Source organism: Penaeus chinensis, chromosome 8, assembly GCF_019202785.1.
Source record: "Penaeus chinensis breed Huanghai No. 1 chromosome 8, ASM1920278v2, whole genome shotgun sequence".
Taxonomy (NCBI): domain Eukaryota; kingdom Metazoa; phylum Arthropoda; class Malacostraca; order Decapoda; family Penaeidae; genus Penaeus; species Penaeus chinensis.
In genome coordinates, this window is record NC_061826.1 from 25,970,020 (window position 1) to 25,982,519 (window position 12,500).

The 12,500-nt window shown below is 45.4% G+C and overlaps 1 protein-coding gene across 1 annotated transcript in view; it reads left to right on the forward strand.

Annotated features, from left to right (window-relative positions):
* LOC125027856 (putative uncharacterized protein DDB_G0271606) overlaps positions 1-467 on the forward strand; it is a 1,913-nt gene extending 1,446 nt beyond the window's left edge. The window contains exon 3 of the mRNA XM_047616988.1: positions 1-467. This exon is cut by the window's left edge and continues 763 nt beyond it. Within this exon, the coding sequence (XP_047472944.1) occupies positions 1-287 (287 nt within the window). The 3' untranslated portion in view covers positions 288-467.
* The last annotated feature ends 12,033 nt before the right edge of the window (positions 468-12,500 follow it).

Below are 12,500 nucleotides of genomic sequence, written 5' to 3' on the forward strand. Positions count from 1 at the left end.
AAAGACGCAGGTCACAGATAATCAAACTGCAGCCAAAGGTCGGTACACTTCCCCCGATATTCGGTCACCAGCATCAGCATGGCGGACAGCAGCAGCACTTCTCACAACAGCAACAGCAATACTTTACACAGCAGCGACAGCCATTCATCGGACAGCAGCCGAGATTCAGGTCTCATCAGGCCGCTGCTTCGAGTTCAGCACAAAGTGAACAGCCTCTCCAGGGCTCGGATAATGGCCCAGTGGAATACGCCGTGGTGCCTGTCACGCTCCACCGTATTGATCAGTAACTTCTGCTTCCCTCTCGTTCTGTTCCGTATTTTCCGTATTCCCGGTCTCTTCTGTGGCAATCGGAACGAGAATCCAAAAGCTAAGGTACGAAAACGATTTGTCGGCGCACACGTGACCAGTAGGTCGCCTTTTTTGTCCAGCATGATGAAAAAAATGGTTATAAAAAGTGGTTATCAGGGTTTCCTTTGTTTGTCTGTCCTATTGACTTTCATTCTAACTCACTGCATCCATTTTTCTTTCATCTGTTACGACTAGCTCAGTAAACAATAACAAGTTAATCAGAAATGTTAGTTCAACACTCTCAAACTTCAAGTGGTATAAATTTATTCCTTCGCGAGTTCACTTAAAGAATTCTTTAACACCTAGATGAAGCTGTTATTTGTAAACAACCACAACGCACTTCGAGAATAATATATTAGTTTTACCTTCAGTTATTATCACCAAATGCAGTGAAATGTTTTATTATAACTTTTAAATCACATACACAAAAATATATAGAAATTTAGTCAGACGAAAACCCTCATCTGCAATATTGTGCTAATGATTATTGCATGGCCTTAGGATCTTGGATATTTCAAACATCAGGAGAGGGATTTGCCAAGAAAGTTAATTCTCAAAAATATGGTTTCTAGTTTATACACCTGACGATGAACATCAGTGAAGCACTACCATGGCATTTTAATATTGTTCTGGTGATTTTAAGAAACAAAGAAAAATCGTAGTTTGCAGTGCATCATATAGTGCAAGATTTTTTTACGGCAAAAGTAGCCGAACTTATTCAGACTTCATGATCTAAAAAAAAAACAACTAAAGCCATGTTTTAACAGAAAAGTAGCAGAAATTCAATATATAGGACAATTGAGATAAGAATGTGCATATGAATCCTGAAATGCAAAAATCTCGTTTAATTGTTCTTTTTTCGCATTTTTTGCTACAGGAGGATGGATGGGACGTTCATTCTGTATTTAAAAAGTAGAATGGGGATGCTTGCGCTCATTTGGTAAAATGTGACAAAAGGCACATTGTTTATTTTTTCGAGAATGACTTTCATAAAGTATTTTATAAGAGCTGCTCTAGCTACAAGTTTGAGTCTTCCCCTTACAGCCCCTTACTCTGATGATACCCTCCTATTCCAACAGTCTTCAGATTCAAACTTTACGCGAGACCAGGCAGAAAGCACGCCAACGAGGCCTTTCTCGTTCTCCTTACTCCAGTGATGTCCTTCGCTCCGCCCATTCCCCTTCTCTCCAAGACGTTTCCTCATCTCCCCAGTATTTCTTCCTCCTACTCCTTACGTTCTCACTTCTTTCCCCTTCTTCTCCCAGTTAAATTCTTTTGAAATTCTAAATCCAGACACTACAATCTCTACTTCCATAATACCTATCCCTCCTCTTCTTCGCTCTGCCTATTACGTCATTCCACCCCGTCTTCTCCTACCACATTCTCTCCTACGCCTACCTCTAACTCTGCTCCTTAGACGTTTGTCTCCTCTTCTCCCCCAATTCCTTTTCTGAAACTCTTGAGGATATTCAGAACTTTCTTATCATGCCCCCCTCAAAAAAAAAAAAAAAATGGCTATCCAGCATCCATCCACTCTTTCTGCTCCAAATGACTGCCGACGACTATCCTCCTTCTTATTTTCCCCGTTCACCCCTTCCTCCCACAATACCATGGTTCCATTACTTATGCAGCAATAATGTTTATTTTCTTTTAAGCGTAGGTTTACCATTCTTTCTAGGATCTGCATAAACAGCTAGTCAGAGCAATGGGACGGTAGTCTTGAGGGAGGGTGCTGGATATATTAGGTACAAGTAAGGTAGGATAAGTTCTTCAAACCAGTGAGGAGGAAAGTTTCCAGTAATTTATACCGTCAGGACCTTCATGTGCATTGCGGCACGACTGCAAGGCAGAAAGTTCAGCAAAGGTAAATGGGGCATTATAGGGCTTTGTAGAGGAGATGAAAGTGCGTTCCTTGGCTATTTTAATGGAAAAGAAGTGGGGATATGGAGGACAGGGGCAGGGTGAGGGGGATGTCTCCCAGATGATTTATGGATTCTACGCCAGATTAGAAACAGGTGTACAGGAGGTAATTGAAGAAAAATAATTTTGCCAGCGGGTTTTAATAGGACTTCGGATTATGCGACGAAGTCGAGCGGGTGCTCTTTTAAAATTGACTAAGGTTGATGATTGGCTTGTACCGATAACTGTTCAATGCTACAGGCTTCAATCGAAGCGCTTTGGTGCATTCAGTGTTTCCCTACGGAATACATTTGCATGTATGTGGTCGGGAAGATCGGGGAATGGCTGTAAAGGCAACACTCAGGGCAGTGACTGTGAAATATGAAAGCATGTCTGAGGTGGAAGAGAAGGATGATGGAGGGAGAAGTTTATAGGAGGTTGGGGAGCGGGATATAGTAGTAGGAGAGACGAGAATAGGAAAGTGATCACTATAAGGAAGGTGGTCCAGAAAAGAGAAATGAAAGTCTAGATGAAGAGAAGGAGAACAAAAAGAAAGGTCAAGGCATGAAAAGGTATCGTGGGCGTCTGAATTAAGAAAAGTATGGTCAGTGTTGGAAAGAAAGGGTTCCAAGGAAAGGCCTCGGGAAATGGTGGTCACCCCAGAGTGTGTGGCGACAGTTGAAATCACCAACTATGAGGAATGGAACGGTTGGAGTTGGGAAACGAGATTTGGTGAAAATGGTTAAAAGCAAAATAAATGTGCTAGACATCTAAGGTCATATAGCACTATAGTTAATGTTAGTGAAGGATGGTTGGGTTAGTGATTAGTTGTTAAAGCTGGGTTAAGGAATTGGTGAGTGAATGGGTTAGGGTCGGATGAGGTAATGTAAAGGGGTTAGATCAAGTGAAGGATATATATGCGTTTGAGGAAGGAAAACAGGTTGTCAAAGCAGAAAGTGTGAGATTATGTAAGGATGTCTGATAAGTTGGGATGTCTTTGTAGGGAGGACGTGGGCATGACAATATAATATGTGGGCCTGAAAGAGGAACATTCGGAAACCGCGAATGTTCCAATGAAGGATAGTTATACTTTCGTTGATTTACTGGCAAAGATTGCAGTGCGTGTTGGAGAATTTGAAGGGGAAGGTGCTAGAGGGTTGGATAAAGAATGAGGTTGGGGAGGTGGTGTTGTATCAGGAGGGGTGTCGGGAGGTAGAGGGTCTGGGGAAGAGGGTACTTGTGACATGAGGGTTTCACGTGTGTATCCAGGAGGGAGTGGAAGGGATAGAGGGGATAGTGGGAGGGTTAATATAGGTGGGGCTGGAGTCAGGGGGAATGGGTTTTGTTGGGATGGGGTAGGAGGATTGGGTGTAGGGAGAAAAGGAGTAGGAGGAGGATGGATATCGGCAGTCACTTTGAGTGTGGAGGGAGCGGGAGTTGTAGAATTTGAAGGTGGATGAGTATTAGTTTGGGACTCGATTATGTAGTTCTGGATATCTTCATAGGGGCAAAGGAAGGTGGAGGTGATTGTGAGGTAGGGGAAGAGGGGGTGGAACGTTTATTCTGTCTGCTGCGGGTAGTGCGGGGAGGGAGAGGGGAAGGTGTTGGGGCTGTAATAGAGATTTGGGTGTCTGGATTTAGGATGGCAAAAGAATTTGATTGGGTAGTGATTGGAGTGTCTGGGTTTAGGATGGCAAAAGAATTTGACTGAGGAAGGTAGGAGGTAGAAGAAGGGAAGTTAGATGGAGGGGGGTTGGGTTTAGGAGAGGGTGTAGGAGCTTGGGAGGTAGGGTGATTGGCAGAGTGAGCGACATTACTGGAGTAGGGGGTAAGAGAAAAGTCTCGTCGACGTGCTTCCTGTCTGGCTTTACGTAGAGTGAGTCCAAGTCTGAATCTGGGAGTTGCTACCTCAGACTCAAATTTGTAGGTGGGGCAGCCTCTATAAAATACATTATGGGGGCCGCCACAGTTTGCACATGTGCGTGATTGTGCAGAGCAGTCTGATCGAGTATGGCCAGGTTGGGCACATAGCGGGCATCTGGCTGCGGAATGACAGTGTTTGGCTGGGTGTCTTAAACGCCAACAATTTTGGCACTGACGAGGAGGAGGTTGGTATGGTCGGACAGGTAGGGATTCCCCACCTATGTAAACATTAAAGGGAAGGTCATGTCTACGGAAAGTAATTTTGGCAATGTTGATGGATTTCTTACGATTTCCTCTGGGAGGAATGGAGTAGCATTGTACATATGTTGCATCATAGTCTGTGAGACAATGGTTAATGGTTAATGGTTAAAGGCAAAATAAATGTGCTAGACATCTAAGGTCATGTAGCACTATAGTTAATGTTAGTGAAGGGTGTTTGGGTTAGTGATTAGTTGTTAAAGCTGGGTTAAAGGATTGGTAAGTGAATGGTTTAGGGTCGGATGAGGTAATGTAAAGGATTAGATCAAGTGAAGTATACATTTGCGTTTGAGGAAGGAAAACAGGTTGTCACAGCAGAAAGTGTGAGATTCTGTAAGGATGTCTGATAAGTTGGGATGTCTATGTAGGGAGGATAGGTGGGAGAAAGTAGAGGTACGGGCTGCTTCAAAACGTGGGCATGACAATAGAATATGTGGGACTGAAAGAGGAACATTACATAAGGGACATAGGGGTGGATCGGATTGTGACATTAGATATGAGTGTGTTAGACGTGTGTGGCCAATGCGTAAGCGGGCGAGGGCCGTCTCCCAACGTTTGTTCCGATGGAATGGAGCTGACCAGGAGGAGATTGACAGTTTTACAGTATGTAATTTATTAGTGTGTAGACTTGACCAAAAAGATTGCCATCGATTATATATGAAGGTCTTAAAGTGTGGGTAATAATCCGTGGCTGGGATATGTGAGAAACGTGGTTGGTTTGATGTGGACATAGCAGCGTACCGTGCTAGAGTATCTGCTTGTTCATTGCCGGGGATTCCGACATGGCTGGGTACCCAGCAAAATTTGATTGTTTTATGACGTGTGGACAGGTAGAACAACCAGTTCTGGATCTTACGACCAAGGGGTTGGTCGTGTGTATTGACTTTATGAGGGTTAATGAGTTACGGGAGTCAGTAAAAATTGTATAAGAGGAAGAGGGTAGTGAGTATATGTGTTTTAAGGCAAAAAGGAGAGCATACAGTTCTGTAATAAGGACACTGGATTCAGGAGGGAGGGGGTATTTGAAAGTACGAGTTGGGAAGATTACTGCAAAACCAGCACCGGAGGTGGTTTTGGAGCCGTCAGTGTAGACGGAAATACTGGAGGAATGAGTGGAGGCATGGTCAAGGAAATGGGTGAGAAGGACAGTAGGAGGAATATTTGATTTTGGTGGGTTAGGGTAGACAGAGGAGCAAATATGGGGGCAAGGTATAAGCCATGGAGGGACAGAATGGACAGAGGACGGGAGGATTCGGAGATGGGGAAAGGGGGAATGGTAGAGGAGATTATCCATGCGAGTGGAAAAAGGAGTAGGTAAACGTGGAAAAGAAGCAGAGGTAGGAAGTAGGGATCGTGGGATAGTTAGTTTAGTGAGGGGAAGTTGGTGGAATCGAGCATAACATCGGAGAGAGAGGAGGGCACGGCGTCGAGAGAGAGATGGTATGCCTGATTCAGTGTACAGGCTCTCAAATGGAGAGGAGCGGAAGGCACCTAGGGCTAAGCGAAGACCACAGTGGTGGATTGTATCAAGGTGAGCAAGGAGAGAAGTTAAGGCAGAGGAGTAGATATGGCATCCATAATCTAGAGTGGAGAGGATTAAGGTGACATGAAGATGAAGGAGAGTTTTTCGATCTGAGCCCCAGGATAAATGGGATAGGGTTTGTAAAATTCGGAGACGGCGACGAGCTTTTTCTTTGATGTAAAGAATATGGTCTCGCCAGTCAAAAATGACGCCTAAGAATTTACCAGAGGAATGGTGTTGAAGTGGAGTGTCATATAAGAAGAGTGAAGGTAGAGGACCTACACGTGTGCGAGAGAAAAGAATGGAGAAAGATTTGGAGGTAGAAAAGCGGAAGCCATGGTTTGTGGCCCAGGAGGAAACTGATGATATTGCAGATTGAAGAAATTGGTAGAGATTTGGTATGGATGTGCCAGAGGCATAGATGGTTAAATCATCAACATAGAGTGATGACCGGGCTCCTGGTGGTAGAACTGAGGCAATGTCATTTACAGCAAGAAGGAATAAGGTGATACTAAGCACACTGCCTTGTGGGACACCTTCAATTTGAGGAAAGAAAGATGATGTGACAGAGGCAATTTTGACCTGGAAAGTGCGTTGGGAGAGGAAAGACTTTATGAAGACACCCATGTTTCCACATATGCCTAGAGAGGACAATTGTTGGAGAATATGGTACCTCCATGTCGTATCATATGCTTTTTCTAGGTCAAAAAACATAGCTAGTACGGATTCATGGCGTGCAAATGCGGAAGTAATATATGTCTCAAAATGAGGAAGGGGGTCAGCTGTGCTTCGTGCACGGCGAAAACCAAACTGGGAAGGTGAGATAAGATTGTGGGATTCAAGATACCACATTAAGCGGAAGTTAACCATTCGCTCTAGTAGTTTGCATTAGCAGCTAGTTAGTGCGATGGGGCGATAGTCTTGAGGGAGGGTACCCGATTTATTGGGTTTTAGGAAAGGGAGGATAAGAGCTTCTCGCCAATTAGAAAGAAAATTTCCTGATGTCCATATGTGGTTGTAAGTTGTTAATAGGAAGGATAATGAGGAAGATGGGAGTTGTCGGAGCATACGGTAGTGAATACCGTCAGGGCCTTCATGAGTGTTGCGGCACGATTTTAGGGCAGCATTGAGTTCAGAGGAAGAAAAGGGAGCATTATAGGACTCAGCAGAGGATAGGGTGAAGATAATGGGGGTACGTTCCCTGGTGGTCTTAATAGAAGTGTGGAGAAAGGTGAGAACCACTACTGACCTGGCTGAAATAGTCACCTAGTTCATTAGCGACTTCGGGAGGATCAGAGATGAGGGTATCTCGAATATGGAGGACGGGGGCTGGATGGGGGGGATGTTTGCCTGATAGTTTATGTATCCGGCGCCAAACATTTGAGATAGATGTAGAGGATGTAATTGAGGAAACATAATTTCGCCAACTATTGGTTTTACTATTTCGGATTGTACGACGAAAACAGGCAGATGCTCTTTTAAAGGAGATAAGAGCTGATAGTTGATGAGGGGTACCTCGTTTGTAGCGGTAACTGTTCCAGGCTGCACGTTTTACACGGAGTGCTTTAGTGCAATCAGAATTCCACCATGGAACACATTTCGAGGTATAGGGTCTTGAGGTTCGAGGGATAGCTGTATGGGCAGCTCTTAGGACTGTAGTTATGAAAAATTGTATCATTTCTGATACGAATGAGAGGGATGATGGAGGGGTATGAATAGTAGAGAGTGAAGTGAAAGTATGCCAGTCAGCTCTATCAAAGAACCAGCGTGGGGAGTTGGGAAGTGGTACATATGAAGTTGGAGAAAGGAGAACTGGAAAGTGGTCGCTATAGGGAAAGTGGTCTAGAACTGACCAGTGGAAATCTAAATGAAGAGAAGGGGAGCATAGAGAGAGATCAATGCATGAAAAAGACTGCGTGCGTGTATCAAAGTGTGTGGGGCGATCTGTATTTAGAATAATAAGATCAGCTATGGATAGGAAGCGCTCTAGAGCTCGGCCACGGGTGTTGGTGATAGAATCACCCCAAAGAGTGTGGCGGCAGTTAAGATCACCTACTATGAGGAAAGGTGATTGAAGTTGGGAAATTAGGTTTTCAAAAGCAACAAAGTTAATGGGGTGGGAAGAGGAGAAGTAGACTGAAATCACTGTGATCCAGCGGCGAAGAAAGATACGAATAACTGTACAAGGGACAGTGGTTTGAAAGGGAGGTATGACATAAGGTGTTTTTTGGTTGATAAGTGTAGACGAGACATAAAGGGAGTGTGGGGAAGAAACAAAATGGTAATTGGGGATTGGTATTGGAGATTGTGTAAGAAAAGTTTCTTGGAGGCATATAATGGATGGGTTATAAGAGGAGAGGATATGTCGGAGGTCAGGTCTGTGAGAGCGGAAACCGCGAATGTTCCAATGAAGGATTGTTATACTTTCGTTGATTTAGTGGCAAAGATTGCAGTGCTTGTTGGAGAATTTGAAGGGGAAGGTGCTAGAGGGTGGGATAAAGAATGAGGTTGGGGAGGTGGTGTTGTATCAGGAGGGGTGTCGGGAGGTAGAGGGTCTGGGGAAGAGGGTATTTGTGACATGAGGGATTCACGTGTGTATCCAGGAGGGAGTGGAAGGGATAGAGGGGATGGTGGGAGGGTTAATACAGGTAAGGGTGGAGTCGGGGGGGGGGGGGGATTTTGTTGGGATGGGGTAGGAGGATTGGGTGTAGGGAGAATACTTGTAGGAGGAGGATGGATATCGGCAGTCACTTTGAGTGTGGAGGGAGCGGGAATTGTAGAATTTGAAGGTGGATGAGTATCAGTTTGTAGCGGTAACTGTTCCAGGCTGCACGTTTTACACGGAGTGCTTTAGTGCAATCAGAATTCCACCATGGAACACATTTCGAGGTATAGGGTCTTGAGGTTCGAGGGATAGCTGTATGGGCAGCTCTTAGGACTGTAGTTATGAAAAATTGTATCATTTCTGATACGAATGAGAGGGATGATGGAGGGGTATGAATAGTAGAGAGTGAAGTGAAAGTATGCCAGTCAGCTCTATCAAAGAACCAGCGTGGGGAGTTGGGAAGTGGTACATATGAAGTTGGAGAAAGGAGAACTGGAAAGTGGTCGCTATAGGGAAAGTGGTCTAGAACTGACCAGTGGAAATCTAAATGAAGAGAAGGGGAGCATAGAGAGAGATCAATGCATGAAAAAGACTGCGTGCGTGTATCAAAGTGTGTGGGGCGATCTGTATTTAGAATAATAAGATCAGCTATGGATAGGAAGCGCTCTAGAGCTCGGCCACGGGTGTTGGTGATAGAATCACCCCAAAGAGTGTGGCGGCAGTTAAGATCACCTACTATGAGGAAAGGTGATTGAAGTTGGGAAATTAGGTTTTCAAAAGCAACAAAGTTAATGGGGTGGGAAGAGGAGAAGTAGACTGAAATCACTGTGATCCAGCGGCGAAGAAAGATACGAATAACTGTACAAGGGACAGTGGTTTGAAAGGGAGGTATGACATAAGGTGTTTTTTGGTTGATAAGTGTAGACGAGACATAAAGGGAGTGTGGGGAAGAAACAAAATGGTAATTGGGGATTGGTATTGGAGATTGTGTAAGAAAAGTTTCTTGGAGGCATATAATGGATGGGTTATAAGAGGAGAGGATATGTCGGAGGTCAGGTCTGTGAGAGCGGAAACCGCGAATGTTCCAATGAAGGATTGTTATACTTTCGTTGATTTAGTGGCAAAGATTGCAGTGCTTGTTGGAGAATTTGAAGGGGAAGGTGCTAGAGGGTGGGATAAAGAATGAGGTTGGGGAGGTGGTGTTGTATCAGGAGGGGTGTCGGGAGGTAGAGGGTCTGGGGAAGAGGGTATTTGTGACATGAGGGATTCACGTGTGTATCCAGGAGGGAGTGGAAGGGATAGAGGGGATGGTGGGAGGGTTAATACAGGTAAGGGTGGAGTCGGGGGGGGGGGGGGATTTTGTTGGGATGGGGTAGGAGGATTGGGTGTAGGGAGAATACTTGTAGGAGGAGGATGGATATCGGCAGTCACTTTGAGTGTGGAGGGAGCGGGAATTGTAGAATTTGAAGGTGGATGAGTATCAGTTTGGATTTCTATTATGTAGTTCTGGATATCTTCAAGAGTTTCTGTAATGGGGTTGGTTGTAGAGTTTTGTGAGATAAAGGTTTTCTTGTGAGGGGGGAAAGATAAGTCTGGTGTCTGATAAATAGGGGCAAAGGAAGGTGGAGGTGATTGTGAGGTAGGGGAAGAGGGGGTGGAACGTTTATTCTGTCTGCTGCGGGTAGTGCGGGGAGGGAGAGGGGAAGGTGTTGGGGCTGTAGTAGAGATTGGGGTGTCTGGATTTAGGATGGCAAAAGAATTTGATTGGGTAGAGATTGGAGTGTCTGGGTTAAGGATGGCAAAAGAGTTTGACTGGGGAAGGTAGGAGGTAGAAGAGGGGAATTTAGATGGAGGGGGGTTGGGTTTAGGAGAGGGTGTAGGAGCTTGGGAGGTATGGGAATTGGCAGAGTGAGCGACATTACTAGGGGGTAAGAGAAAAGCCTCGTCGTCGTGCTTCCTGTCTGGCTTCAAGTAGAGTGAGTCCAAGTCTGAATCTGAGAGTTGCTACCTCAGACTCAAATTTGTAGGTGGGGCAGCCTCTATAAAATACATTATGGGGGCCGCCACAGTTTGCACATGTGCATGATTGTGCAGAGCAATTTGATCGAGTATGGCCAGGTTGGGCACATATCGGGCATCTGGCTGTGGAACGGCAATGTTTGGCAGGATGTCCAAAATGCCAACAATTTTGGCACTGACGAGGAGGAGGTTGGTATGGTCGGACAGGTAAGGATTCCCCATCTATGTAAACATTAAAGGGAAGGTCATGTCTACGGAAAGTAATTTTGGCAATGTTGATGGATTTCTTACGATTTCCTCTGGGAGGAATGGGGTAGCATTGTACATATGTTGCATCATAGTCTGTGAGACAAGCGAGTAAGTCCTCTCCACAATCTGACCATTCTTTGTCATGGATTGGGCAATCTGTTGGGGAGATAGAGACAGTTCCAGTGCAAGTATTGAGGGTTGGATGAGGTTCTGTAGGGATGGGATTACCACATAGATCAGTTAGTTTTGTTAATGCTATAGCTTCGTTTTCAGTTGTTACTGTGACGAGACGGGAGTGGTCGCGTCGGCTACGGAAAGAGACTTTGCCTACTTGTATTTGGAGGCATTGTTGGAAGAGGAGGGTGTTTTGAGAGTAGGGAGCTGTGGGAGGGATCACGAAAAATCGGTCCCATATGGCTGGGCTAAATAGAATATTTAGGATTCTTGTAGAGGTGGGGGTAGTAGAAGTGCGGGGACGTGTGGAGGAGGGAATAGTGTTGAGGGGGGTAGTGTTACGGGGAGGTGGGCAATAAGGTTGTAAGGTAGTAATAAGGGGAGATGGGATGGTTGATGAAGAAGGTTGTGGGAGTAAAGGTGTTGAAGTTGAGCATGTTGGGAGAGTAGAAATGTCTCCTGGGGGTTGGTTGTTGATTATGGTTGATACTGTACTAGTATGCATTGATGATGGGGGAGTTGTTGCAGTGTTCGGAGCCGTGGTCAAAGGGGAGCCGGGATTGGGGCTTATTTGATAAAGGGGCAAGCCTCATTGCCCCTAATAGTGGGGTTACATCTTCATTATTGGCCATGATAAGCCTGGATTATATTGGGAAAAAAAACAGTCCACCCCTCAGGGTCCCCTTGAGGGGTAAGGGCCAGGTATGGCAGGGGAATACCGTGCCCATGGTTCCCTCAGGCCGTTCAGGACTGACATAAAGTCAGCCTTTCATCCTTTCAGCACGGCTCTCACACCTTAGGAGGTGGATAGTAGAAGGGATTGGTGAAGAAACTGAAACGAAAAGTATGAGTGGGAAAAAAAAGACTATGCAAAATTAGTTGAGTCGATGGCTGAGTCCCAAGGTTGAGGAGTTCCCCATCATTGGGTCTCAGTCTTCGTCTCCTAAGCCCCCCCATGACAACAACGGGCAAAGGATTTGAGGGGGGATTTGGTGAAAAGGAAATGGGTAGAAGATGTAGATGTAGGAGTGCATGTGGTAGATGAAGCTGGGGTGAAACGTTTAGAACGTTTAGAAAGAGGGGCAGACATTGGGGAGATGTCATATTGGAGTATCTGGATTTAAAATGGAGAAAGGATTTGACTGGGATACTGGGGAAGTAGTGGAGTAGGGGGAAGAGATACTGAGGAAGATGGAGACAGCTTGGGTGGAGGGGAGAGGAGTGGAGCGAAGGATAGCTTTGGAGTAGGAAGTGATAGAGAAACCTTATTAGCGTGCTTCCTGCCTGGTTTCTCGTAGAGCGCGGCCAGGTTTGTATCTGAGAACTCCTACCCCCCCGACTCACATTTGTAGGTAATTCCTATAAAATGCATTATGGGAGCTACCGCGGTTGGCACACGTCACTGTACAGGGTAATTTGAACGGCCATGACCAGGGTGGGCACATGTAGGGCAGCGAGCTGTGGATCAACAATGTTTTGAAGGGTGGCAAAAGCGCTACCCTA